Source organism: Phyllostomus discolor, chromosome 8, assembly GCF_004126475.2.
Source record: "Phyllostomus discolor isolate MPI-MPIP mPhyDis1 chromosome 8, mPhyDis1.pri.v3, whole genome shotgun sequence".
Classification (NCBI taxonomy): Eukaryota; Metazoa; Chordata; class Mammalia; order Chiroptera; family Phyllostomidae; genus Phyllostomus; species Phyllostomus discolor.
The window spans coordinates 71,239,266-71,263,372 of NC_040910.2; the positions used below are offsets into that span (position 1 = coordinate 71,239,266).

The window sequence follows — 24,107 nt, forward strand, 5'->3', positions numbered from 1 at the left end:
TTTGCGTGTCTGGTGGGTCTGGCTGGACAAGGACATGCTGACCTTGTCCCACAGGGATCCTGGGGAGTTGTAGCCCTATTCTCCCTTTTAGGACAACAACTTCCACTAATTGAGTAGGTCTGAGGCCCCGCTGACCCTAGGTACTTCATTGTAATCACTTTAGCTACTAGGTTCAAGCTGACTTTGGTCTGACCTCTAGGCAGAAACATTAAACTCAGTTCAGTTCACACAGCCTGCTGGGCACAAGATCTCCATGTCCCAGAAAGGCCTTGCCGTAGACTAGATACAACCCTTTCTCCAAACTGGAAGGAAGGTAAGGCAAAAGAAAAAATATGTGATAGCTGTTTAAGAGAGACAACCTTTCTTTTTCTACTAGCTTCCCACTGGCTTCAACTCTTTATCCCCCCTGCCCTCCCCTGTATTTTGTCTAGTGCTATGTAGAAATGGGTAAGTAAAATGAGGGAGGCTTGTCAGGTGGATGGAGACTTTGTGGAACTGACCAGAGTGGGCAGCCACTCATCAGCTCTGGCAGGTCACTGCCAACAGGGGAATCAGGCCTGTTAGTGTAGTTTTAAAGTAATTTTCCAGACAAGCCAGAAACCAAATTTCCCTATGAAATACCCAAAACTTAAAAGTAGTAAACTGATTCAACTTTAAAATTATGCAGGCTGATGTCATGGGCCAAACAACACACACAAGTTTACAGCCTCTGATACATGTTGCATAATGTTCTTGTTCCCATCTTCTCATATGATCCTCAGAGTAGCGGGCAGCTGCATCATTAACTCCAAAGCTGGGGCTTGGGTATATTAAAGTGCTATTTTTTCCACTCATTGCAAATACATCCTTTTAGAAATAACCTTTTTTTTAATCCTAAACATAATACTTATTTCAAAACATAGTAAGTTACAGAAACATATAAACAAAGGAAAAATTACCACTATTACCAACATGCAAAACATAAGTGCTAATTTTTTTCCTTCCAGCAAAAATGTCCCTATTTATTTCAACAAATGTTAAGCAGGATGTGTTAGGTGCTGGGGATATTACAGTGAATAAGGCACAGTTCCCATCCTCCATAAGGCTTACAGTCTAGTTCTTTGCTCTGTTTTACTGGGAAACTGGGTGTTAGAAGCTTCTTTAAGAAGCCAAAGAGTAAATAAGCTGACAGCATTTCTGGTGGGCCCAAGTATTCCCAGTCCCACTTGGGCTCTCTTCCTGGAAACAAAGGAGATAACTGGATCCCTTGTGCCAGAGTTAATATGCAGAAAGGAATAGGGCTCTAAAGTGCTGCCCAACTATCAGTTCAGCAGGCTGAGGACTTGGGTGCTGGCCCTAGGTCCTAAGGAAAGGGGTCGGCAGGGGGCAAGTGGTATGTAGCATCCAGAAAGATGACGAGGGTCCCGACACTCGTGAAGATGATGAAGGTCCACAGGAAGAGGCGGTCCACTACCATGGCCACAAATTGCCAGTCTTCCTTCAACTGGGGATAGGCAGAGGAAACTTTCTGAGCTCCAGACATCAGGGAAGGCTACCCACAAGCCCAGGTACCCTGCCCAGACCAGGGTGGTAGGAGGACAATCCTACCACCGCTCTGAACTCAGACCAAGAAGGCTGCGAAAACCGGAGCAGAAACTACGGGTGATTGATGAGAGTAAGAACCAGCCGGAAAGCAGGGGGCAGGACCAAATGAGGCAAACTTCCAATGAAAACAAAACAGAAACAGAAACAAAAACAAACAAGAAAACCCAAAACAGAAACAAACGAAGAGTGCTAGGGGCGGAGCCTGAGTTTGAGGGTGGAGACAAGGCTACCAAGGCTCTGCCCTGCTCCACTCTCAATGAACTTACCGCGTCGTGGTCCTCCTGTTCCTGCAGGTGTCCAGCGATGTAACTGATGGAGGAAACGACCTCCCGTAGCTCGGGGGGCAGGCTAACAACCCGGTTTGGACCATCGATAAATCGCCGTAGATCCAGGGCAGACATTTCAGGCTGGAACCTGGAAAGGGCGGGATCGTTTGGTCACACCTAGGGTGCAAAGACACAGCCTGCGCTTGGGCTGCAGACCCCGCCCCAACATCCTTGCCCCTTTTCAAAACTTTTAAGGCTCTGCCCGCCAATAGCGGTGGCCTCCCTAGCATTCCCACTGTGGTTTAGTACACCTTTCAGCAAAATGTGGCAGCAGAAGGATACTACAACTCCCCTGATGCTCAACCACAGCGTTCTTTTGGAGCGTAGGCGCCTGCCTCCGCACAGTCTTCTGGGAATTGTAGTTCTGCAATTCCTGAATCGGTACTACTCTTGGGTTTGGGAAAGAGAAAATCACTCGGTGGCTTCCGGATGAAATATTCATCTGTTCCCCGACCCCCAGCCACTTCCTGGAGAATCCCTGAGGGCTACAGAAGGTGGCTCTGGCATCTGGTCCCCTCTCAGGTTTGGGTCTCTTCAGACCCAGGTACAGTGAGAGTTTGTGGATGAAGATCTGCAGAGTAGAGAAAGAGGTGTGTTGGAGGGGTGCTCTCATGTTTTTAGACCTGAAAGGAAGTAGCCAACCACCCCATGCCACATACTCTCTGCTGAGCCTGTGTGCATATGTCCCACTGAGCTACACAGACAAGAAAATGCAACCACACAGCTTTCAGAGCTCATATTTGGGTTGGGAGGCATCCTGATTGGAAAGGAAATTCTGAGGGCTTCTACCCTGATAGTACCTAACCCTGAGAATGTTTCCCTGGGATCTGGATAGACAGTATGATTAAAAGAGTGTGGGACCTACAAAATGGTAATGATGGGAGGGTAAATTTAATTGTGCATCGTTTGGACACCCAATAGGACTTGGTACTTCAACACTCCACAGAAAGTTGTAGTTCTCCTTCAGGTCTGTGAAAGGAAGGTTGAAGTGGTAGGAGGGAAGAGAAAAAGCCAAATAGTAAGCCAAAAACTAAGCCAAATACCTGGACAAAAAGCCAAATACTAAGATTAAGAGTCAACAGAAGCTACAGGAGATTTTTCTTACCTGACGAACCCAAAGGGGCATTTGGTGGGTGTGAGGTGAACGATGGTGCAGGTTGAGAACAACGACGCTAAGGATGACTGAGAAGGTGACGAGGACCATGGTAAACATGAGATACTTGACAATGATGGGGACAGACAGAGAGGTTTCAGGCACTTTGCCTGCCAACAGCAGCAGGAACACAGTAAGAGTCAGCAGGGCGAAGATTGAGAGCCCCATTTCTCTCCTTGGGGGGCAGAGGGGAAGGCAGAAGGATTAGGTTTTGTCAAAAGACAATCTACATGGCATAACTGGCAATCAGCCCACTCAAGGACAGGTTTTTGGAAGGGCCAAGGGCATGCAAGTGACTCCTACATTTATACCTCCAACTTGGACTTATTCCCTTAAACTCCAGACCCATATTCACCTGCCAACTTAACCTCTCCACTTGCGTGTCCTAGAGACATCTCAAACTTAACATGTCTAAAACTTAATTCCTTCATCACCAACTCCTCCCATTGTCTTCCCCATTTCATAAACAACAACATCTTTCCTGTGGGCACAGGGCAAAAGCCTTTGAATCATTCTTAGCTCTCCTCTCTCTCCCTCTCTCTCTCTCTCTCTCTCTCATCCAATATCCAATTCATAGCAAACCCTAAGGGCCCTACCTTCAAAATATATCCTGAAACTGATGACTTATCACATCTACCCCTACCACCCTGATATAAACCACCATTTCCTCAGATCTGAGTTATTATAAAGGCCTCCTCTTTGCCCTTACCCACCTCTGTTCTCAACAGAGCAACAAAATTGATCCTGTTAAAGTGTAAATCAGATCTTATCACTAAAAGTGAAACAAAACATATAAGGATATGTCTGCCAGGTGGTAGATTATTCCTGTGGCATTCAACAGGCACTGCAAACTTCATGGAAGATATTGGAATAAATAACTTGTATGGTCTGCTCTACTTTAGTCCTGTAATATTGGGTTCCAAGATTTGCCTTGCTCTAGGAGGAAGTAAAAGTTACATTTGGAAGCATGTTCTAGAGCTGCAATACTCTCCTTCCCTAGGTAGAAAGAGGACTTGATTTCAAAGGGAAGGAAAGTATGTGTTGAATACCAGAGTTAAAGATACCAGTCTTTGAATCAGGCTGGCACTAACCAGGGTTGGAATAGCAACACTGCCTCTCTCTAACTGTGTAATGGCAGGCAAATGACAAACTCTTTCAGTTTCTTTATCCTGCTCTGTAAAATGGGAAGATAAATCAGTATTTAACTCACAGAGTTGTTGTAAAGGTTAGAATTGAGTTAATCTGTGTAACATGTTAATTGTATTACCTTACATCAAGTGCTCAAAAGTAGCAAAGACAATATCACCACTTACATGGAATTTATTGGGTACCAGGCATAGTTCTATGAACTCAGTTGATCCTCAAAATAATAATATTCCATGGGAACAATAATTATCCTCATTTCCAGATTAGGAAACTGAGATACATAGAGATTAAGGAATTTGCCAAAGGTTACGCTTACTACATTATGCTGCCTCCTAGAGAAATATTGGCTGTTATTTCTAAGGCAGGTGGAAGGGTAAGAGACTAGGATGTCAGGAATGAGGACAGGTAAAAGGAGTATAGTCTAAACCCTGGAATTTGTTGGTCAGAGGAGTGGAGGTTTCGAGGATGAGATACTAGGATTCTGAAGGAAAGAGTTCAGAAATTACTAGATAGAAATAAGTGGGCACCAGAGGAGAGGCAGGGCCTGAGGTTGGGAGGAAAATCTGGATCCAGATGAAAAAACTCTGGTTAAAGAGAAAACTTGAGTGAGATTGATGAAACATAATCCATGATGGCTTGATTTAGCAGAAAAACCTTGCCTGGATTAAGGGTGGAGAGAAAGAAACTGAGCTATTGGTATGAAGAAGGGCTGGGGCCTTTCCCCCACCTACCTGCATCTGGTGGTAGGTAGAAGACAAAGATGGCCAGGACAGTGATGAGGACGCATGGGGCAATGACGTTGACTAGGTAGAAGAGTGGCTTCCGACGAATGATGAGGTAGAAGGTGACTTCTTCACGTTGTCCTTCTTCCCCTTTTCTAGGATCCACCGAAGGCTGGATTAGTCGAGAAGGCTTGTGGATAATCTCCCACTGGCCATTTTCTTGGGGTCAGGAGGGAAAACAGAAGAAGGGTACACAGATTTGGGACCTGATCCTTAGTGCCAGATATGGCTTGCTCAGCCACATTCTACAGCAGAGGAAACTGATGTGTTAAGGGGCTAGCTGTGGACACTAGGCTGGACAGCTCACCTCTAATAAACTTAAATAAGTCTCAATTTCCTTATTTGCCAAATATAGAGAGTTATACCTATCTTGACACCATAAGGTTGTTTTGGACATCACTAATGGAGTATATTTATCAGCTTGTTAGAAACTGGGCGTCATAAAACCCATGGATGTGGGAGCCATGCCCACTCACCAATGAAGGTCCCTTCATGAATATGCACTTCCTGCTGCTCCTGCCCATCTGGACCCAAGCCAGTGTGCAGGCTGACCTCTGAGCTGTCATAGCTATAGGAACTGAACACCATGGTGCAGTTCTGCCAGTCAAAGGGAAAGTAGGTGACCTGGATGGAAGGAGGAGTCACTAGAGTTAACAGAGAACTTGTTGGGGGGTGTTAGGGAGGTCACAGGGCAGATAGGGGTCAGAGGATACGGGGGACACCAGGAGAGGTCACAGGGAAGTGGGGGTCACAAAGGGATTGGAAGGTTATTAGGTGAGGCCATGGGCAATGAAGGGGAGTTACTGAGGAAGACTGGAATTCAATGCAAGTGAGCAGAGAAGATGGAAACAATGGAAAATCAGGAGGGCAAGAGAGATGTGAAGGTCATGGGAAATAATGGAGGAGGGATGGGAGTCAGGACATCTGAGGAGAAGGAGGGTTTCTAAGAGTGCCTTGAGTTTCCCAGGTGGAGCCCAGAGACCTGGATGCTGCAGCTGCTGCGATAGATGCCTGGGGGCTGCCAGCGCACAGAGCCGTCGGAGGCTACCACGACATTAATACCCAGAGCAACTTCAAAATTTCCGTCATTGCTGCAGGGAAAGAATCTTCTCATCTGGGATCAGGCCCCACCCTCCACATGCCCCGCCCTTGCAGAGGCCTCTCCCACCCCCAGTTTTGGAAAGATCCTACTTGTTCAGTAGCACCACGTCTGGTAGCCACACGGATTGATCCTTGACTCGGAGCAAATCGATGCCCTCGTACTCTGCGGGGTCCCAGCTCAGCCTGTAGTCAGTCCACTCCTAGAGAAGCAGAGGCTAAAGGGGGCTGTTAGGGGCTGGAGGCGGGAAGGATACTTGTAATGTCTGAAGGAAGAGAGCAGCAAGTGCAAGGGTGGGGAACAGCGCAGGAATGGGCTGTAATTCTGGAGGCCGGGGATTCTGAGCTGGTTTCACTTGCACTCGCTCAGCCTCCATCAAGTTAATTTCCCCTTCCCGCGCAACAGGCGCTAATTTTTGGTCTGTAACAACGAAGACGTTGCACTCGCTATCCTCCAAAACAGTGGTTTTCAAACTGCAGTTCGGGACCCTTTAGTGGCTCAAGAACCAAATTAGGGGCCACAAATCAGTATTTCAAAAAATTAGAATGGGGTGGGTGGGCTGGATAGGGAGTAAAAGGGAGAAAACTGTACTTGAACAATGATTAAAATAAAAAAATTAACAATGGGATTGTAATATGCATATAATAAAAGTGAAATAACATTTTAAAAAATTAGAATGAGCCCTGGCTCGTGTGGCTCAGTGGATTGAATGCGGGCCTGCGAAACAAAGGATTGCCGGGTTGATTCCCAGTCAGGGTACCTGCCTTGATTGTGAGCCAGGTCCCCAGTAGGGGGCGCGCGAGAGGCAACCACACATTGATGTTTCCCTTTCTCTTTCCCTTCCCCTCTCTATAAAGAAATATTTTTAAAAAATCAGAACTAAAAATGCATGAAGTGCAACTCCCGTAGTAAAGATAGGTAATGTTTCCTGAAGATTCTGATTTAGTTATAACCGTGTTGTTTGAGTTTGTGATGCAAACATATTTTTGACTGGGCCGTAGATTCGAGGAAATTGTAAAAGCAGCAGGATGCCCTTTCCCAGCCCGTGGGGTCTCCGTACCAGGTCTAAGTACACCTTTGTGCTCATCTCCTCATCCTTCTCGTTCTAAAAGGGAAAAGGTAGAGGTTAAAAGGTAGAGGTTATGTAAGTGGAAATAAATGAAGGGGTTCGGCGGGTCAGGTTCTCCCTGGAAACTCCCGGCTTTTTCTGAGTCCCACCCTCTTGGGCCCAAGCCCCGCCTTTACCTCCGAAACTTCCTGCGGTCTATGGTGTCAGCCAATTCCTTCACAAGTCACGCCCCAGGCGGGCTCCACCCACAGCTCATAATTCACCCAACCCTGAATCTCCGCCAGTAGTTCTTGATTGACGCTGCCCAGCACCGAGCTCCGCCCCAGCCTGTGACCCCGCCTCAAGTCCCGCCTTCCAGTCAGTCCATCAGCCCCAGTTACACTTCATGATCCATCCACAGGCAAGTTCACCTCTGTGCCCGGCTCTACCCCTGGCCTGTCCAGCAGCGGGCTGGTCTGTCCCTTAGCCTCGACCCGCCCCAGCCGTCCCTCTGTGCTGCCTCACCCAAAGCCACGCCCCCCAACCCGCCAGTGAGCCTGACCTCAACCGCCCGCGTGCGCCCTCACCAGGCTGATGAGTTGCGCCAGTCTGAGACCAATGCTGACCCTGACGCGGTCTCCCACCTCCCGCGCGGGCCGCACCGAGCTATCATAGGCCGAGAAAAGTTTCTCGCGAAGCCGGCTTTCCGCCTCCGAGCCGCGGACGCCTAGAGGAGAGCACTAAGTGAAGCCATGGTGCCGGGCCACGACCCCTGGTCCTGTCACTTCCCCTTCAAGGCCCAGACTTACCTGGGGCGAGCGACGCCCCCAGTGCCCCCAGCAGCAGCAGCAGCGGCGCCCCTGGGGTCATAGTCCGGCCGCATCCAGTGAGTTAGCTCGGTGAACCGCCGGGACAGCGAGGGCAGGGGAAGTGACGAGGCGCCCAAGAATGTGCACCTGTTGTTGGGGGGCAGCTGCCAGCCCACCCGCCCCGCCCCTGGGACTTGGTCCCGCCCCGAACAACTGCCAAGGCCCGCCACCCACAGATGACAGACAAAGCATCAGCTGTATAAACCTTCTTTAATTGAGAATGCATGGAGTGGAAACCAGGTCCCCTGGGAGTCAAGTCAGGGGAGTGATGGAGCCTGGGTAGGGTCTATGTGGATGAGAGAAATATCAACCCCTCTTGCAACAAGCTAGAAGTAGAAAGAGCCTGAGGAAAGTGACCTGCCTCCGGAGTCCTAGCCCCTCCCTTTAGGGCATCCTCAGTCTACCCTGTCCAGGTCTGGCGCTACTCAGTCTACCTCCTAGTTCACTAGTGGGTTCCTGTTCTTTTCCAAGCCTGCGCTTAACTCTCCACGTTTTTCAAGAAAATCTAGTCAGGCCCTTTTTGGGTACCTAAAACACAGCTGAGGTTATAAGCTGTAAAGTAAAGCAAGTTCTGTTCAGTTAGAAGCTCTGGGGGTACATGAGGTCTGGAATCCAAGAGGCCCTCACCCTCCGTGGCCTGACCTAGAGGAGAGTGTTGGGACTTATTGCTGAGTTGGAGTCTCCTCACTGGGGGAGTCAAAGGCTATGTTGTATTTGTCCTTTTTATTCTAGACCCATTACCCAAAAGACCTCAGCTTTAAAGGGGATCTGGAAGAAATTCCTGCTGAGGTAGCTAAGTGTTCATGTGCCCCCAACCCAGGTGCAGGTCCAATTATGTCATGGTTTTGGCCCCTTTTCCATCCTAGCTTCCACCCTACGAGCCAAGGGTTCCTTCCAAAACTCTTCTGCTCTTCTTCAGATTTTATTTCCCTGGACCACAGCTGATTTGCAGGAATTAGAAACTGTATGTAAAAATAAGGTTAGCATTCTATAGGAAGAATAAGATTTTTAAAAAATTATCTAGGAAAAACAAGAAATAGTTCTTAATTCATCCAGGACTCAGTTCTTTATGAATCATAGCTGGGTCCTTTCCAGAGTGCATCCTTAATAGATATCACTACAGAAGGTGGAAGAATGAGTCTAGAACTTACTCTAGAGCAATAATATGGCTATCTAGGCTCCAGTTCCATCCCAAAGGGAAGGGTGGAGAGTCATGGTCTATATCCTAGAGCTGAGATTCAGAAGGAAGTATGGCTCCATATGTGTCTAGAACACCATGCTCTAGAATTGGGCGTCACTGGGATAAAAAAGGTTAAACCTGGGGTGATCTGAGACTGGCCCCAGTTCAGGCCAAAGCCAAGGACGGGCTCAAATCCAGCCTCTCTCTACTTGGAAACCAGGGGTCTATCTGGGTCAAGGAAGCCTGATGGATCCAGAACGGAGCCTGGCAGCATGCCTGCATTCCAGCATAGAGCCTTAGTACAGAAATGGCCCTGGCTGGGATTCATGGTGTTCCAGAACCTGTCCAGAACAAGGCAGAAGGTGGAGTAGGGAAAAAAAACTAATCCTGAGCTCCAATAGACATATAAATCTATGGCTCAGTGGCAATGAAAAGGGCTCCAGGAACTGGCTGAGGCTGGGGTGGGGAGTATTTGTGTCCTGGTTCCGTCAGTTTGGAACCCCCCAGTGCCATCTCGGGAAAAGGCCTCGGGGGTATGCAAGTGTGAAAGAGAAGGAGCAATCAGCCAGGACCATTTTCAAACATCCACCTCTACGACCCCCTCCTGGATCCAAGAATCGAAGGGTTTCAGCAATTCCTAGGCCCCCTCAGGGTAGAGCACCTGGTGGGACCCGGCTGCTCAGGGCATGAGTATGGCAGCTGGGGTGGGAGCAGGGCCAGCAGCAGGGCTGGGAGACAGGCTGTGGTGGTGGCTAGATCAGTGCAAGTGCAGGAGCCTCCAGTCCAAGGTCTACATTTCAGAGGGCAGGCGGACTGGAAGGGGAGGTCTCAGGGACACTGTGGAGAGAAGGCTCCCGGTACATGGCCACTGTGAAGGGGAGAGAGAGGAGCAGGAAGGAGAGTTAGGCACAGAGAGACCTAGGAGAACTGGAGCTCTGACAGGGCTCCCCTCCCCTACACTCATCCTCTGGGAACCCCAACCCATAGGAGAACTCTCCAAACCCCCAAAGGCCAAAGCCTTCCTGGCTTGACCTGTCATAACAGGTGTGCTCTTCACACTTGTTGCCCCTAAGCTGTGTATCACTTAAATGTCCATGTCAAGGTCAATACCCTCCCATGTGGCCCCCATTTCCTTCAGCCCATACTCACCCTCCAGGAGCTTGGGCACAAAGTGAGCAGCTGCCTTGGTCTTCTTGACTCGATTTCCCTTCATGACTCGGCCCTCCTTGTCTAAGCCTAGATACCAGGCCCGGCCAGAACGGCGCTGACGGTAGAGAGCAGAGGCGTACAGCACATAGTAATTCTCAAAGACACACTCCTTAAAGCGACACTCAGCTGTGAAATGTTGCTGAGGAGACAAAGACCCAGGAAGGCACACACAAAGAGACAAATAGACACATCACTGGACAGAAGGGAGCCCTGAGAAGAACAAGCCAGGACATAATCCACATATTTTAGGCTGGGAGGCCAAATTCTAAGTCCAAGTGGGAAATGGGAAAAAGGAGGACAAGGGAGAGTCTGGTAGTCTGCTGAGGGTTACGAACTAGACTTTGGGGGCTTGGAATAAGAAGACATTGTCTCAACCTGACTAGTGTGGCTCAGTGGGCTGGGCATCATACTGCAAACAGAAAGATCACTGGTTCGATTCCAGGCCAGGTCTCCAATTGGGGGTATGCGAGAGGTGACCACACATGGATGTTTCTCTCCCTCTCTTTCTCCCTCCCTTCCCTCTCTCTGAAAATAAATAAATCTTAAAACAAAAACAAAACCTTCTCTCCACTCTATTCCCAACCTCTCACCATCCCCTATCCTGAGTGACTCTGGGGAAATGAGTAATGATGAAGTCTGGAGGAGGTAGGATGAGAAACATGGGCCCTAAAAGACAGAAAGAGTTGGATATTCAAAAAGCCTGGGGGGATCTGGAGGGCTGTGTGATAGTAGGATTAGAGGGACCCTGGAGGAGGTGCTCTGGAGTGGGCAGTAATGGCTGAATATCAGCAAGAGCTGGAATGAGAGGGAGTCCTGAACTGTAAAATACTCTGTAGTTGAAAGAGTCACAGTTGGGGAATCTCCAAACCCCAAGCCACTCAGCCTCATTTTCTCACCGAGCTGTAGAGCAGTCCCTCTGCATTCATGGCCATGTAGTGACCCAGCTTGGCACTCTGGATGGTGACCACACGGAGCCCCACGGGGATCAGATTGAAGTGTGCTGAGGATGGAGAGAGGGGGCATCAGTACCCTGGGCCACCCATCTGGGCTCCCTCCACCCCAGCTTCATTTCCTCCCTTGGGAGTCAAAGAGGTAGACTGGAAACAACAGAACCTAAAGCAGGAATAGGACTGTCCTAGTCTCCTAGCCCCACTATCCCCCTTCCCACCCAGGGGCCAGCTTCCCCCTCTCACTGAAAGAGCTGGTGTCCTCTGGGGTGCCCTGGATGCTCCCGTCGGGATTTGCCTGGAGGTAGAAACCCTGGCGGCAGAACAGTTTGGTGACGATGCCTTTGAGCTGAGGCTCTAGAGAGAGAGACATTAATCTTTGAAAATGACATCTCTGTTCCCAGAAACATTCCTACACTTGGGATCAGAGGGAAAAAAGGAGAGTGGAGGGAAGGAATAGGGTCCTATGGCCTGAACTTTCTCACCCTCCAAGAAAGCTCTCTCCCACCTCTCCATTCCTGAGGACGCTGGGATGTGGGTCCCTTTTGCTTCTTCTAATCACCAGCTTTCGGTTTAATTTATTGAAATTTATTTAAATAGTTTAATTCGTACTCTACAGCTTAACCAGAAAGAGCGGGGGGGGGGGGGGGGGGAGGCGCGGAAGAGGAAGGGAAGAGATACATCCAAAGACAGAGGGAGACAGGCAGGGCTGCTAAAGGGGCGGTGTGTTTGTGACTGTCGGGGGGCAGCAAGGGACCACAGGGTAGGGGCGCCCCCTCCAGAATGGGGGTGGGACTGGGCCTGACGCTGACTCAGCACCTGCTGCTGCAGCTGTCGCTTGCTTGGCGCGGGCCTCGCCTTGGCCCAGCGCCGGCCAGTCTGACACTGACCCATCTGTCTGTATCTGTCAGTCCGCTGGCCCGGGGGCCCAGGCCTTTTAGAGGCTCAGCCTTTCCCCTTCAGCCAGCTTAGGGTGGGGGACGTTCGGTACCAAACCAAGGAAATGGGAAGGGCAGGGAAGGCGACCAGGCAGGCTGGGTCACGTGGGAGCCGGGACCCACTACTCAAATGGTGGGCTGCGGACCGTACCAATGTGGCGGACCTGCGGCTGCCGGGCGGGACCAGCAGGGCTCGAGGGGGCTAACGCTAGGGCGGTTGGGAACAGGCAGGAGGGGGCCAAAGGGACTCTCTGCCTGTGGTAGCTGGATGGGGACCACACGCTAACCCTCAAAACTCTCCTTGCTGGTTGTTTGCTCTCAGTGGTCTTCCGTGTACCCCGTTGTAGGTGGTACGACCCCCAATCTCGTTGCTAGTTTCCCATTAGCCTTGTACTATGAGTTCCTCCGCAAAAAGTCCCCTGAGCTCGTGGTACCCGATTTTGGAGTGGCGTGGAGGGTAGTGGTGCGGGGGTGGGGGGGTACCCAGTTTCTCTCTTGAAGCTCAGGTCACAGAAGGAGGGCGCGCAAGGGGGGCGAACTGGCGAGGTAGCTGCAAGGACACCCAGGGGAGAGCTGGGGAGATTGGCACCAAGCCAGGCAAGCTCGGCCAGGAGGAACCTAGCCAAGGCGTTGGAGGAGCGGGAGAGCCGGGGCGGGGGCGGGGCTGCTGGAACCGCAGAAACCCTCGGGGTGACCCAGGCGTCTGGAACCCCCAGGCCCCTCGGCTCTGGATGGAAAGAAGCGCGAGAGGCAGCACGTAGGCGAAGGGCGGTGGGGATGGGGACTCTGGGGTGGGGATGGGAGCAAGTGGGAGCTGCGAGGCTTGGGGAGCCCGATTTAACCCCTCAAATCTTCCCCTTGTTCTCGAAAGCAGGTGGGCTTGGGGTTACGGGCAAAAGAGAAGGGAAACTGAGACATGGACTGGCAGAGACTTCGTTGTCTTAGCCCATCCCTTTTCACTCTCTGGGGGCCTCCCTCAGTCGGGCCCCATTCTTCAGAGCCCCTCATCTCAACCTCCCAGGCAGAGAGACCCCAATTCCGGAGACCCCACTTCAGCCACTCACCCGGGCCGTGGTCTGGCCGTCCGGGCCGCCCCCCGCACAGTCGCACCTTGGACAGCAGGATGAGGAGCTGTTTCTGACAAAGGGACTTGGTGCCGCGGGGACACACGCGTCTCTGCGCCGACACGGGCCGGCTGCCCCCGGGCTCTCGGACCTCCCGCTTCTGCCGGATCAGGCTACTGGCCAGCGCCGCCATGGCGCCCCGGGAGGAGACACCCCCAAACCAGCAGGCACTGGGAGTGTGCTGGACTCCCCAGAGAAGCCGCTCACCACCACGGCATGCTCTCGACTCTCTTCCCAGACTCTCCGCCCCACCCACAGGACTTTAGGATAAGCCTCAGCAACCCCCTCCAACCTTCAGCTCCCACCTTGAACCCTGGGGCTAGCTCCACTGAACCCAGCAACCTATGTACCTCTCAGTTAATCCCGCCCTCAACTTTTGAGCCCTACTGAACTACCCCTCCCCTGCTCTTTGTACCCAGTCCCACTCCCCCTATCCCAAAGTCAAAATCCTTAAAATGTCCAGTATGTGGTTCCAATTTTCACCCTATTTTGGTGGCCTCTGTACTCCTGCCAAATCCACTCTTGTAAAATACAGATTGTGGATCCTTAGCTTTGAGGATATTAGCTCACCCCACCCCTATTGGGGCACTGCCAATGTCAGAGAAGAGCCCCACCTTGCTCTCTTTGCCATCCTCTAAGTGAGGACGATCCCCTACGTTTTTCACTGAAATCCCCCAAACTGTGTCTCTGAATATCCAGGCTGTCCCTGTTCAGTGAGAACGGGTTCCCAGACTCTGTCTCTGGACAATGCCTTTTTTCACCAAGTCACTCCCATTTCTAGTGGCACAGGGTTCTAGTTGCTGAGCCCCTTTCCTCACCTTATTACCCTCCACTCTGAAGTCACCTCCAAATCCACCGTTCCTGTTGGCTACACCAGGTGATTGCCTGAAGGGCTGTCACCTCAAAATAAGGACCATCTGGGTTTTTTTTTTTTTTCCCTTCTGGCTGCCCCTTAATTTCCTTGGGGACTGCTGGTGCTATTTAGATCCTACGCCCTCTGTTCCAACCAGCCCCCCAAGAGGAGTGCACCCATGCTGTCACCAGTTCCCAAATGTGAACAGGCCCTCTAGAAGTCAGTGCATCGGAGCTTTCTGCGACAGGGCGTCCTCCTCCTCCCGGGGACTACCTATAGCAACCCCCCTTCCCCGACGCCCCTCAACCTGTCCTCTTCTTGATCCCGCGACGGGTGCTGGCCCAGGTTCCAGGCTCCTCCCTCCCTGTCTCCCGCAAACGGAGCACCCCCTCCTCGCCTGGCAAGGCGCCCGGGCCTCCAAAAGAGTAAGGGTGCCTCCGCAGAACGCCCTGGTCCGGTAAAGTCAGAGCACTGGGCCTGGCGGCTGGACCAAGTGCAGCAGCGATAGCAGCGGCGGTGGCGAAAGCAGCAGCAGCGCCAGTGGGAAGCTGAGGCGGCAGCGGCAACCGCAGCTCCCCCTTCTCCAAGCCCGCCCGGGGGCGGGGCAGTGGGCGGAGACGCCGGAAAACGGGGAAGAAGCTGGGCGGGCGGAACCCCGGGGTTCCTTGGAGGCAGGGAGTGGGGACGGTCTTAGCGGCTGGCGGAGCCGAGGCAAGGCCGGATGTCTCGCAGTTTGGAGGAGGGACCAGGAGGTGTTTCCACTGACTGGGTAGAGGTTGGGCTTCAGATAACTGGAACAGCAGATACCCCGAAGGTGAAGAAAGAGACCCTACTGCCCTGTATGGGGGGACAGAGCTGAATGAGGAAAGTAGGGGTAAGATTGAGGTGGGGGTTGAAATCTAGCCTGGGAAGAAATGCGACTTTCTTAATAAGTCTGATTTTGTGTGAGCCAAATGGGTCTGCTCTGGTCTCCATGCCTCCTTCCCACGTTTTGTCAGCAAATATGTCCCCCCTCCATCTCTATCCTGAGGGAAAAGGCCACGAGAATTGGGGGAAGAGGGTTGCCAGAGGCTGTAACAGGACACAAACGATGCTGGCTGGCCACAGAGATGGCAGGCTAGGACGACCTGTACCAGCGATGGAGCGGGGGATGAGTGGAATGATGGGGAGGAACCCACAAGGACGTCTTCTAGAAAGGGATATTTGGTCTCCAGGGTGCTCAGTCTGTCTCCCAAGTGAGGGCCCAGTAGTGCCCTCCACATCTCTCTAGTTAACAGAAGCACTTTATTGGTAGGTGTAGTCTTTAATGGGCCCCTCCTCCCACGCCAGCTAAACCACCCCCCTTGCGCGCAGCCTTGGCCTCCTCCACCGTGGCAGACAGGGCCCGGACAGGGTCCCCACGAAGCCGGGCCAATGCTGCGAGCAGCGCAGTAGCACTGTCCCCTGCCCGGAGCTTTCGACCGCTCAGAAAATAGTGGGGTAGCAGCCCGGCCTCGAGCACACGGCCCAGCTCATCCAGCAGCCCTAGGCAGCAGGCACCTGCGTTCTCCGGCCGCGCCAAATAGAGTGCGGGCAGTCGCTCGCAAGCCCAGTAGAGCAGCGTCCGCAGAAGGTAGGGCGCCGCGGCCCGGGTCCCGGCCACCAGTGGGCGCAGCAGCGCCTGGGCAGCCGCGTGCGCTTGCAGCAGCGGGGCAGGTATGAGTGCCTTGAGCGCCAGCTCCTGGCGGGCGAAGCACAGCTGCCAGCCGGAAGCGCCCGGCCGCTCTATGTCGCCGCTCGGCACCAGATAGAAAGAGGACGACTCAGAGGCCAGCGGCCCGGCCCACGAATGGCTCCGAGCCCCCTCGGGCCAGCCAGCCACAGACACCACAGGGATCAGGTCGAAAAGCAGGAGGCGGCGTGGGGGCCCCGGTGTAGCCAAGAGGATGGTTGTGAACCCCGCGTGGCGCGCTGCGTGAACCAAGCGCGGGGCACCCGGGACCGGGATCAGGGACTGGGCGACCTCAGCCAGCACAGCAAAGAACCACGCAGCCACCTTGGCAGGGCACAATGTAGGCCACGCCTCCGGAGCCTCCGACCGCGGCGGGACTGAACTCTCCGAGGCTGCTTTGGTGACGTCACCATTCAGTGGTGCAGGAAAGCCAAGATCGATTACGTCTTGCTGAGGCGACTCAGGCCCCGAGTCGTTACTAGGTGATTTTTCCGAAGACACACGTAGCTCAATCTCAGTGACGTAACCGTGAGGCTGGTCCACGGAGGTTTGCTGGTCCTTGGGATTTTCTTCGCTGTCGGTTTGGTAGGTCAAATCACGTCTCCCTGGGACTGGGGGTCCTAGGCAACCCTGCCATGCCCTTCGGACTGAGGTTCCGTGCATCAGTTCTGGGAGGCAGAGCCAGGCGTAACAGGATTCCATGTCCAGTTGCAGCTCCTGCCCAGTGCCATCTAGAGAAAACACGGGCACCAGAAGTGTGAAGCCGGCGTCGTAGTGAGGTCCCCGAGCGTAGGGACCTAGTGGTGAAGGCCCTAGATCCACAGAGCCCTCGCGAATCCCACCACGAAGCAACAAGAGCTCCGCTTGGGGAGGAAGGCGGGGATCGCGGCGGTGAACAAGACCTGAGGGAAGAGAAGGAATTGTGAGCGTGAGGCGACGGCGGGACGGGGCTGAGTGCTGGAAATTTCTGAAGGCTGGGAGGGTTACTTACCGAGTAAAGAGAAAACAAAGTCTTTGGCTTGGAGAAGGTCTCGTCCGGTCTTGGGCCCGTCACTCCAGCTCTCCTGCACACCCAGCTCCTGGATAAGCTGGGTTAGTTCCTGCAGCTGCGCTCCAGAGCAGAAGTCGATGTCCGTGAGCGGGCGGGCCGGGGCTGGGGGCGGTGGGCCCCACCAGGGGGCACTCCCCCAGACCGCGGAAGCCATACGGCTCTATCGTTTTGAGTTAGGGAAAACAAGGATGAGCCTAAATCGGCCTTTCGTTTGCTGCTGAAAGGTCGCCTCCGTTCTCTTTTCCCGAGGCCAAGAGAGTGCCCTTGACAAGTGCGCCAATGGGCCTGCAGATAGAGGGCTGTAAGTTTATTCTTGAAAACGAACAAATAAATACCTCCTCTATCTTCGCCCTTGCCCTTTCTCATATTCTGGTCTCCGCCCCCATGGACCGGTTCACCTGACTCAGCAGGTGGAAAGTAGCTGTTGGGCCCCTCCTACGGAATGCAATAGCCAGTCTCCTCCGCCCGTCCCTTGTCTACCTCCCCTTACCACTTTTTCGGAAAAGGCTTACGGTCTGCGGCTTCCCGTTTAGGGGCAACTGCAAGAGCTGGGAAGAGAATGGATAGAACCATCCAACAGGTAACTTGTTCCTGCCGCTTGCAAGGCCACGCCCCTTCCAGAGGCTAGCAGGGTGGTTCCCAGCCGGCCCCACCTGCGTCAACAAGTCTCTTCGCTCTGGTCTGATCTCGCGCTATCCTAGGAGTTGCAGTTTGTCTTCCGCAATACCAGAGCGTTGAGGCTACGCCCCCACATCCTTTCCCTGTCCCTCTGAAGTGGCTGCTTGAAGTTGTGGTTTCTATGGAGATAAACCGTTCTGTTCCTTGCCAAGCCCAGGTCAGCCCCACACAAACATTCCTGAGGTTGGAGCAGAGGGGTAATGTTACCCGACAGCAATTGGGTCCTGCTGTCTGCTGCCACCCTCTAGGCAAAATTCCAGAGGCAAAGCTGTGGTGATAAAGGAAAGGAGTCTTTATTCAAAAGCTTCACAATTTTGTAATAACAGTTTTCCACATGAATTAGCCACTTAGGTCTATCAATTAAGGCTAAACTCTAACACCTGAGTTCTAGCATTTCACGCTAGTTTTTACTTATTCTATAGGATTAGTTCACAGACTAAAACAACATAAGATACAGAAGCTACACATTTTGGAAGAATAGCAGGCTTCTGTTTCACAGCTCATCCCCATAGAACACCCAAAGAAAAATAAACCTGCCACTCTCTGCCAGGTCAGCGCAATCCTAGGCTGCACAGGGAGTTCCTTCCCACCTAAAATACTGTCCATTGGGAATGCAGGCAGCTGCAGCACAATCGTCCAAGCATCCTCAGGAAGAAGAGAGAGCTGGAGAGAGCCCCAGAACCAGAGAGCCAGGCCTCATTTTATTTCCATGCACTCTGGAGGCACTCAGCTCCTCAGCCAATCCCATCCTAGACTGCTTACCATTGCCTGCGCAAACTCCCCCTGCTTCTCTTGAGTGATCTGATCAGATCTCTCTGTGTCAGTAATTGGATGGATCTGAACAGCAAACAATAATGGAGGAGATACCTTAGAGCCTGGAGATGAAAAGGGACCTCTACGTCCCATGTGAGGAGCCCTGGTCATTTAGATCTAGAAGGGTTCTTCCATACAATTATAACTTCACTTTGAAGTGCAGCCTAGGAAGTCTTGTACATGACTTATCCAGCATCAGAGCTGAGCTGGAGAAGCGTTAGAAAGGGGCTCTGCAGGTGGGTGATTTCCCCTTGGAATCTGTGGGAGTGGTGTTAGACAAGAACACACAGTGGTGACCCAGCAATGGACATCTGATTCAGGGAAGGGACGTATTAGTGATACCCACCTCAGATACACATGAATGGTGGTGGGGAAAACACTTTGGAATTCCACATGTCATGTGTATACACAGAAGAGTTATCAGGACTGAAATCAAATCCAGAGGAAACTCCCAGCTGGGCCAGGGCAAGGCAAAGGGAAATTATGGGGGAGAAATTATTTGCAGTAACCAGTGCTATCAGGGACACAGTTTAAGTGCTGAATGACACAAGGAGCCAGAATAATGGGACAAAAGATAGGAAACCAGGGACAGGCTTACAAATCAGACCTATCCATTGCTGAACCAGGACTTACGTTCCTTCTTCCCTGGGGACTCTCTGGAGTGAGATAGGCCTAAGTCCATGGGCAAGAGAATTAAGCAGAGACACCTAGAAAAACTAGAGTCCTGCATAGGAAGGGACTCTCAAAATCCAGAGCTCAATTAGGGGAGCCCAGATCTCAGGAGTTCCTAGATGCTGACAGAGAGCTCTTCTTCCTCAGCAACTCAGAGCCCCCAAACAACCCAGAACTGGAAAGGCAGGTTTCAATGTATCTGGTTGTGACCCAAGAAACCAGATCAGGAAAACTGAAGACTGGACTCCTTCTCACAGGCTGGGGTATCCAGGCATCTGGCATCCCAACATCTTACCGCCTCCCCAAAGGGAGGCCTCTGAGCCACCCTAAAAAGAACTGAGTTCTCTGGGTTCTGTGGGAGTTTTGAAGATGCTGGGGATAGGTCACAAGGGAAAAGAAAGTTCCTCTAAACTCTAAAGCATTGCTGTCCAGTAGGATTTTCTATAATGATGAAAAATGTTCTAAATCTGTGCTGTTCAATATAGTAGCCACTAGCTACCCATAGCATTGAGCACTTGAACAGTAGATGAGACAGAGGAACAAAATTATTTTAATTTTAATTAATTCACAACTAATAACCATGGGTAGCTAGTGGCTACTGTGTTGGAAAATGCAGCTCTAGGGCCTTGGGGATAATGGGTTTAGCTCTACAGCTATGGAGGAGAAGCAGGGACAAGAACAGTTCCAGCCCTCATCACATCCTGAGGGTGGCCAGTGTCAGGAGTGGGGCTGGGGTGAATATCCTCAAACAATTACAGAACACTTCTGTTATCTCTTTATTTCTGGTGCATCTTTGTCCCCTCTTTTTCTGAGGGCCTCATTACACACTGATATCCCCACTTCGTGGTCTCTCCTGAGTTGCTAGATGCCTCTTGTTGAAGGCGTCTGGAAGATAGAGCTTCACACTTGTCTCTGCCCACTCCAAACTGTCTCTGGCGGGCATCAAAGACCACATGGCCTACCTGGGCACATGACCTAGGACAGTGGGTCTTCCAGTTGACTTTGGGAGGCATAGACGTCTGGCAATAGTTCTGGCAGGCTGGAGGAACTGTATCTACAGGGCAGTAAACCCAGTCCTGGCCACCTGCTCGCTGGGAGGATGGCTGCATCTCAATTAGTACAGGTACCTCTGAGAAGGTTTGCAGGTCACTGTAGATAACCCGAGCCTTGGAAGGGCAGGAGTTCTGACTGAGTGGGTCAGAAATACATGGAGGATGCTGCTCTGCATTCTTCCAAGGAGCCTTGTCAGATGCAAATGACTTCATCAGGGACAGTGTGGACTTTGGGGTCTGAGATGGGTCCATGACTCGGATAGAGTTAGTACATAAAGCAAGGCCTGGATTCTTGTGGAGGTCAGGATTTGGAGTAAAGCATGAGCCCTTGTGGAGCCTTGATTCCTTGGTAAGGCTGTGAGTCGTGGGGAGGCCAGAGTCTTGGGTAATGGCTGGGCCCTTATGTTGGCCAGGATCTTGATTAATTCCTGAATATTTGTGGAAGTTAGGGCCTTGGGTATCTTCTGGGCTCCTGTAAATTCCAACATCTTGTGTAAGGCCACATCTCTTTTTTACTACACTGGCCTGGGTAAGGACTGAATTCATCCAGAGGTCAGAATCTTGAGTCAGGCCCAGATTCCTGTAGTTTTCTGAATTTTGGGTGAGGCCTGAGGCTTTAGGGAAGCCAGAGGTTTGGACAAGGCGTGGGCTTTTGTGGAGACCAGATTCTTGGGAAAGGCCTGAGCTTTTGTTGACTTCAGAGTCTTCAGCAAGGCATGGGCTCTTATGGGGGCCAGAATATTGGGTAAAGCCTAGACTCCTAGAGACTCCTGGATCTTGGGCATTATCTGTACTCTTGCAACCTTCAGAATCTTGATAAGGTCCTGGGCTATTATGGAGGCCAGTTGTTTGGGAGAGATCTTGACTTTTGTAGCGTGTAGTCTCTTGGTTTTGTTTTGGATTCCTATGAACTCCAGAGTGTTGCACAAAGCCTGAACTCCTCTGAATGTCAGAAGCTTTGGGAAGTGGTGTGTTCTTATGGAGGCCAGAGGGTTGGGTGAGACATGGGCTCGTAGAGACACATACATCTTGAGGAGGACCTGGGCTCTTTTGGGGGCCAGGATCTTGAGTAATTGGATTCTTGTGAAGGCCAGAGTCTTGGGAGTGACCCAGTTTCTTGCAGAGGTGAGGGTGCTGGGAAAGGCCTGGGAACCTGTATAGGCCTGGATCTTGATTAAGGCCTGGGTTCTTGGCAAACACAGAGTCTTTTAGAGAGCCTGAGGTCCTCTGGAGGCCAGAATCTTGGGTGAGGCCTAGACTCTTATGAAGTTCAGGAGATTGGGGTTGGGTTGTGGGTTGGGAAATGGTGGAGAACTGGGGAGGGATGGGAAACTGGGAACAGGGTATGGACTGAGGAGACTTGGAGATTGGGGGAAATATGGGGGTTTGTATTGAATTGGAGGGCTTCACCTGGTGGTTGGTAGGTTGATGAACAAAGGATCTGGGAGAAACAAGAGGCAGAGAAAGAGTACATGGTACAGAAGCAATGCATGGTGAGTTTTGGGCACTGGTTGGAGGATGGAGGCAGAGTTGAGAAGGTGAAGCATCTTTGGAGTAGACAAGGAGTTTAGGGTAGACTGGAGGCTGGTAGTCTGTGTTTCTCCTCTCACAACTGCAAGGATGGAAGCTGCAGTAAGGGATGGTCTTGGGCTGTAAGAACTTGTCTTTGGCATCATTTGAGATCTTCCATTCCACATTCTCCAACTCCGAGTAACCCAGTATGGATCCCGTGGAGGACTTGTCAGTGTCCCTACTGAGTTGCTTTGATGTTTGCTCTGCTGGACCAGAGTTTGCCAGGCCCTGACCATCTTGGGGCCTGGAGAGGGTACCCAAGTTCTTTCTGGAACACTCAGCATTTTGGGTGGGGCACACATTGGATAAGTTCTGCTTTACCCTGAGGGTATCATAGACTACATGGTCAGTGGACAGGCCTTGGCTAAAGGCATTTAGGGTAGAGGGAATAGGAGTTAGGCTGTGGGTAGGGGTTACAGTAGGCATAGGAGAAGGAACTGGAGTGGTAGTTGTGGCCATGACCAGTACTGGAGCAGGGATCGAGGCAGGTAATGGGACAGAGGCTGGTGTAGGAGCTGGGTCAGGAGTAGTAGCAGGGGCAGATGTTAGAGGAGGATCTGGGGCAGAGGTTTGGGGAGGGACCAAGGTGTGGGCACAGGTATGGGTTAGATGAGTATGGTCCATGTCAATGGTTGGGGTATGAGCTTTTATGTGCTCAAGAATGTGGCCCAGGGAGCAGGCTAAGGCATGCATGGGGTCCTGGGCTGGGGCCTGGGCTAGGGTGTGGGCTGAGATGTGCTCAGGGACATGGGCCTGGGTGGGGGTGTGCTCCGGGGGGCAGACTGGGGAGTGGGTCGGGGCCTGGGTAGGGGTGTGCTCCGGGGGGCGGACTGGGGAGTGGGTCCGGGCCTGGGTGGGGGTGTGCTCCGGGGGGCGGACTGGGGAGTGGGTCCGGGCCTGGGTGGGGGTGTGCTCCGGGGGGCGGACTGGGGAGTGGGTCCGGGCCTGGGTGGGGGTGTGCTCGGGGGGGCGGACTGGGGAGTGGCTCCGGGCCTGGGTGGGGGTGTGCTCGGGGGGGCGGACTGGGGAGTGGGTCTGGGCCTGGGCTAGGGCTGGGGCTGGGGCTGGGGGTGGGGCTGGGGCTTGGGCTGGGTCATAGTCTGGGGCCTTGTTTGTATTCTCTTGGGGAACGTGGTGAGGAACCATATCCAGCTTATTCATCTTGGGGAACTGGGGAGATGTCTCTTGCTTTGAGATAAAGGTGTCTTGGGCCTTTGAGGCTGTGACCTGAGGGGCCTCCCCAGCTCCTATCATCCCCTCCTTCCACAGTCCCCAGGGAGTCTCCACGGGACCCCTGGTGTGTCCACATTGAGGTGATATCCAGCAGCACCTAGAAGCCTTCTCATCATTCATGTCTGGTATCCAGGAGTCAAGGTTGTTAGGGTGCTTGAGCAGGAAGCTTGGGTGATGATGGAAGTGGGAAGAGACTTCTGAGCATAGGTTCTTGGGATCCATGGAGCAGCGCATACACATGGGATGGCTGCCTATACAGCTGGGTTGCTTGTCTGCTGGGAAAGGTGGGGTAAGACAAAGCCTGGGTCCCTGAGGGACTGAAAATGAAGACAGAGATAGGAGAAAGGGGATAGGGCCACTTTCCCCTTGAGCCCACGCTGAGGACCACTCACCTTTGGGGAAAAAATGACGGAAAAGAATCCTCAAGGAGCTCTTCAGATGCCTCCAGAGCTGAGGAAGCAGGGAAGGAGAGGGTCCAGAAGTAGGGTGAGCCCTGAAGTCCAACCCTAGCCTGGCCACATCCCAGCAGCCCTCTCCCCTCACCCCCTCCCACTGCAGACCCTAGGACTCTCCCAACCCTGCTGTCCAGATCCCATTCTGACCAGAGTCACCACATTGATCCCCACGTTGAGCAAGATGAAGCTGCCCAGAATCAGAAGAATTGAGTCTCCTAGGTCCTGGCACTTCCTGGGGTTCGTGCCAGAGCACCTTGGGGCTCCGTGGTGGGCTTGTTCACTCATGTCTGGGGGTCCCAGGACTACCTGGGCCCCCTGGCCCCCACATACTCACTAGGAGCCAAACTTCTGGTGGGGGAGGGGGAGAACTGGGTCATAATGGGACAGGGGTTAGGGGTCACAATGAGAAAGGAGAGGAAAAGGAAGTCTGGGGTGGCATTCCCTGGTAACCGGGTTCAAGTAACCCGAGCCTGGATAGTCAAACTGGACCCAGAAGCCAACATACCTCCCATCTCACCCTTATTTTTTTCCTCATTGCCTTATGACTCATTAATTCAAACACACATCCCATTCCCCTTAGGAAAGCCTTGCTGGAATCCAAAGTTTTGGCCT

At 52.3% G+C, this 24,107-nt stretch overlaps 4 protein-coding genes across 6 annotated transcripts; all 4 read right to left on the reverse strand.

Annotated features, from left to right (window-relative positions):
- Positions 1-652: 652 nt before the first annotated feature.
- On the reverse strand, positions 653-8,087 carry CHRNB1 (cholinergic receptor nicotinic beta 1 subunit). The gene is given in 13 exon segments (XM_036033098.1): positions 653-1,483; positions 1,851-2,000; positions 2,300-2,365; positions 2,367-2,423; positions 2,425-2,481; positions 3,016-3,235; positions 4,937-5,150; positions 5,468-5,615; positions 5,974-6,082; positions 6,183-6,292; positions 7,151-7,195; positions 7,726-7,865; positions 7,948-8,087. Coding segments are annotated over 13 exon segments (1,518 nt in total). The 5' UTR covers positions 8,009-8,087; the 3' UTR covers positions 653-1,342.
- Positions 8,088-8,200: 113 nt separating this feature from the next.
- FGF11 (fibroblast growth factor 11) lies at positions 8,201-14,797 on the reverse strand. Of its 2 annotated transcripts, none has more exons than XM_028534544.2 (5): positions 13,346-14,797; positions 11,590-11,700; positions 11,293-11,396; positions 10,337-10,535; positions 8,201-10,055 (listed from the first exon to the last, which is right to left on the reverse strand). In XM_028534544.2, exons 1-5 carry the CDS (start codon positions 13,536-13,538, stop codon positions 9,985-9,987), a joined length of 678 nt encoding a protein of 225 aa, XP_028390345.1. In that variant the 5' UTR covers positions 13,539-14,797; the 3' UTR covers positions 8,201-9,984. The 2 variants fall into 2 exon arrangements, with proteins under 2 accessions (XP_028390345.1, XP_028390346.1); XM_028534545.2 differs by having other exon boundaries at positions 10,337-10,451; positions 13,346-14,790.
- Positions 14,798-15,547: 750 nt separating this feature from the next.
- On the reverse strand, positions 15,548-17,615 carry TMEM102 (transmembrane protein 102). 2 transcript variants are annotated; one of them, XM_036033096.1, is made up of 2 exons: positions 16,961-17,615; positions 15,548-16,700 (listed from the first exon to the last, which is right to left on the reverse strand). In XM_036033096.1, exons 1-2 carry the CDS (start codon positions 17,172-17,174, stop codon positions 15,562-15,564), a joined length of 1,353 nt encoding a protein of 450 aa, XP_035888989.1. In that variant the 5' UTR covers positions 17,175-17,615; the 3' UTR covers positions 15,548-15,561. The 2 variants fall into 2 exon arrangements, with proteins under 2 accessions (XP_035888989.1, XP_028390192.1); XM_028534391.2 differs by having other exon boundaries at positions 15,548-16,871; positions 16,961-17,611.
- Positions 17,616-17,989: 374 nt separating this feature from the next.
- SPEM3 (SPEM family member 3) lies at positions 17,990-23,796 on the reverse strand. Its single transcript, XM_028534148.2, has 3 exons — positions 23,643-23,796; positions 23,433-23,490; positions 17,990-23,312 (listed from the first exon to the last, which is right to left on the reverse strand). The coding sequence occupies exons 1-3, from the start codon at positions 23,778-23,780 to the stop codon at positions 19,960-19,962; spliced, it is 3,549 nt and encodes a 1,182-aa protein (XP_028389949.1). The 5' UTR covers positions 23,781-23,796; the 3' UTR covers positions 17,990-19,959.
- Positions 23,797-24,107: the final 311 nt, after the last annotated feature.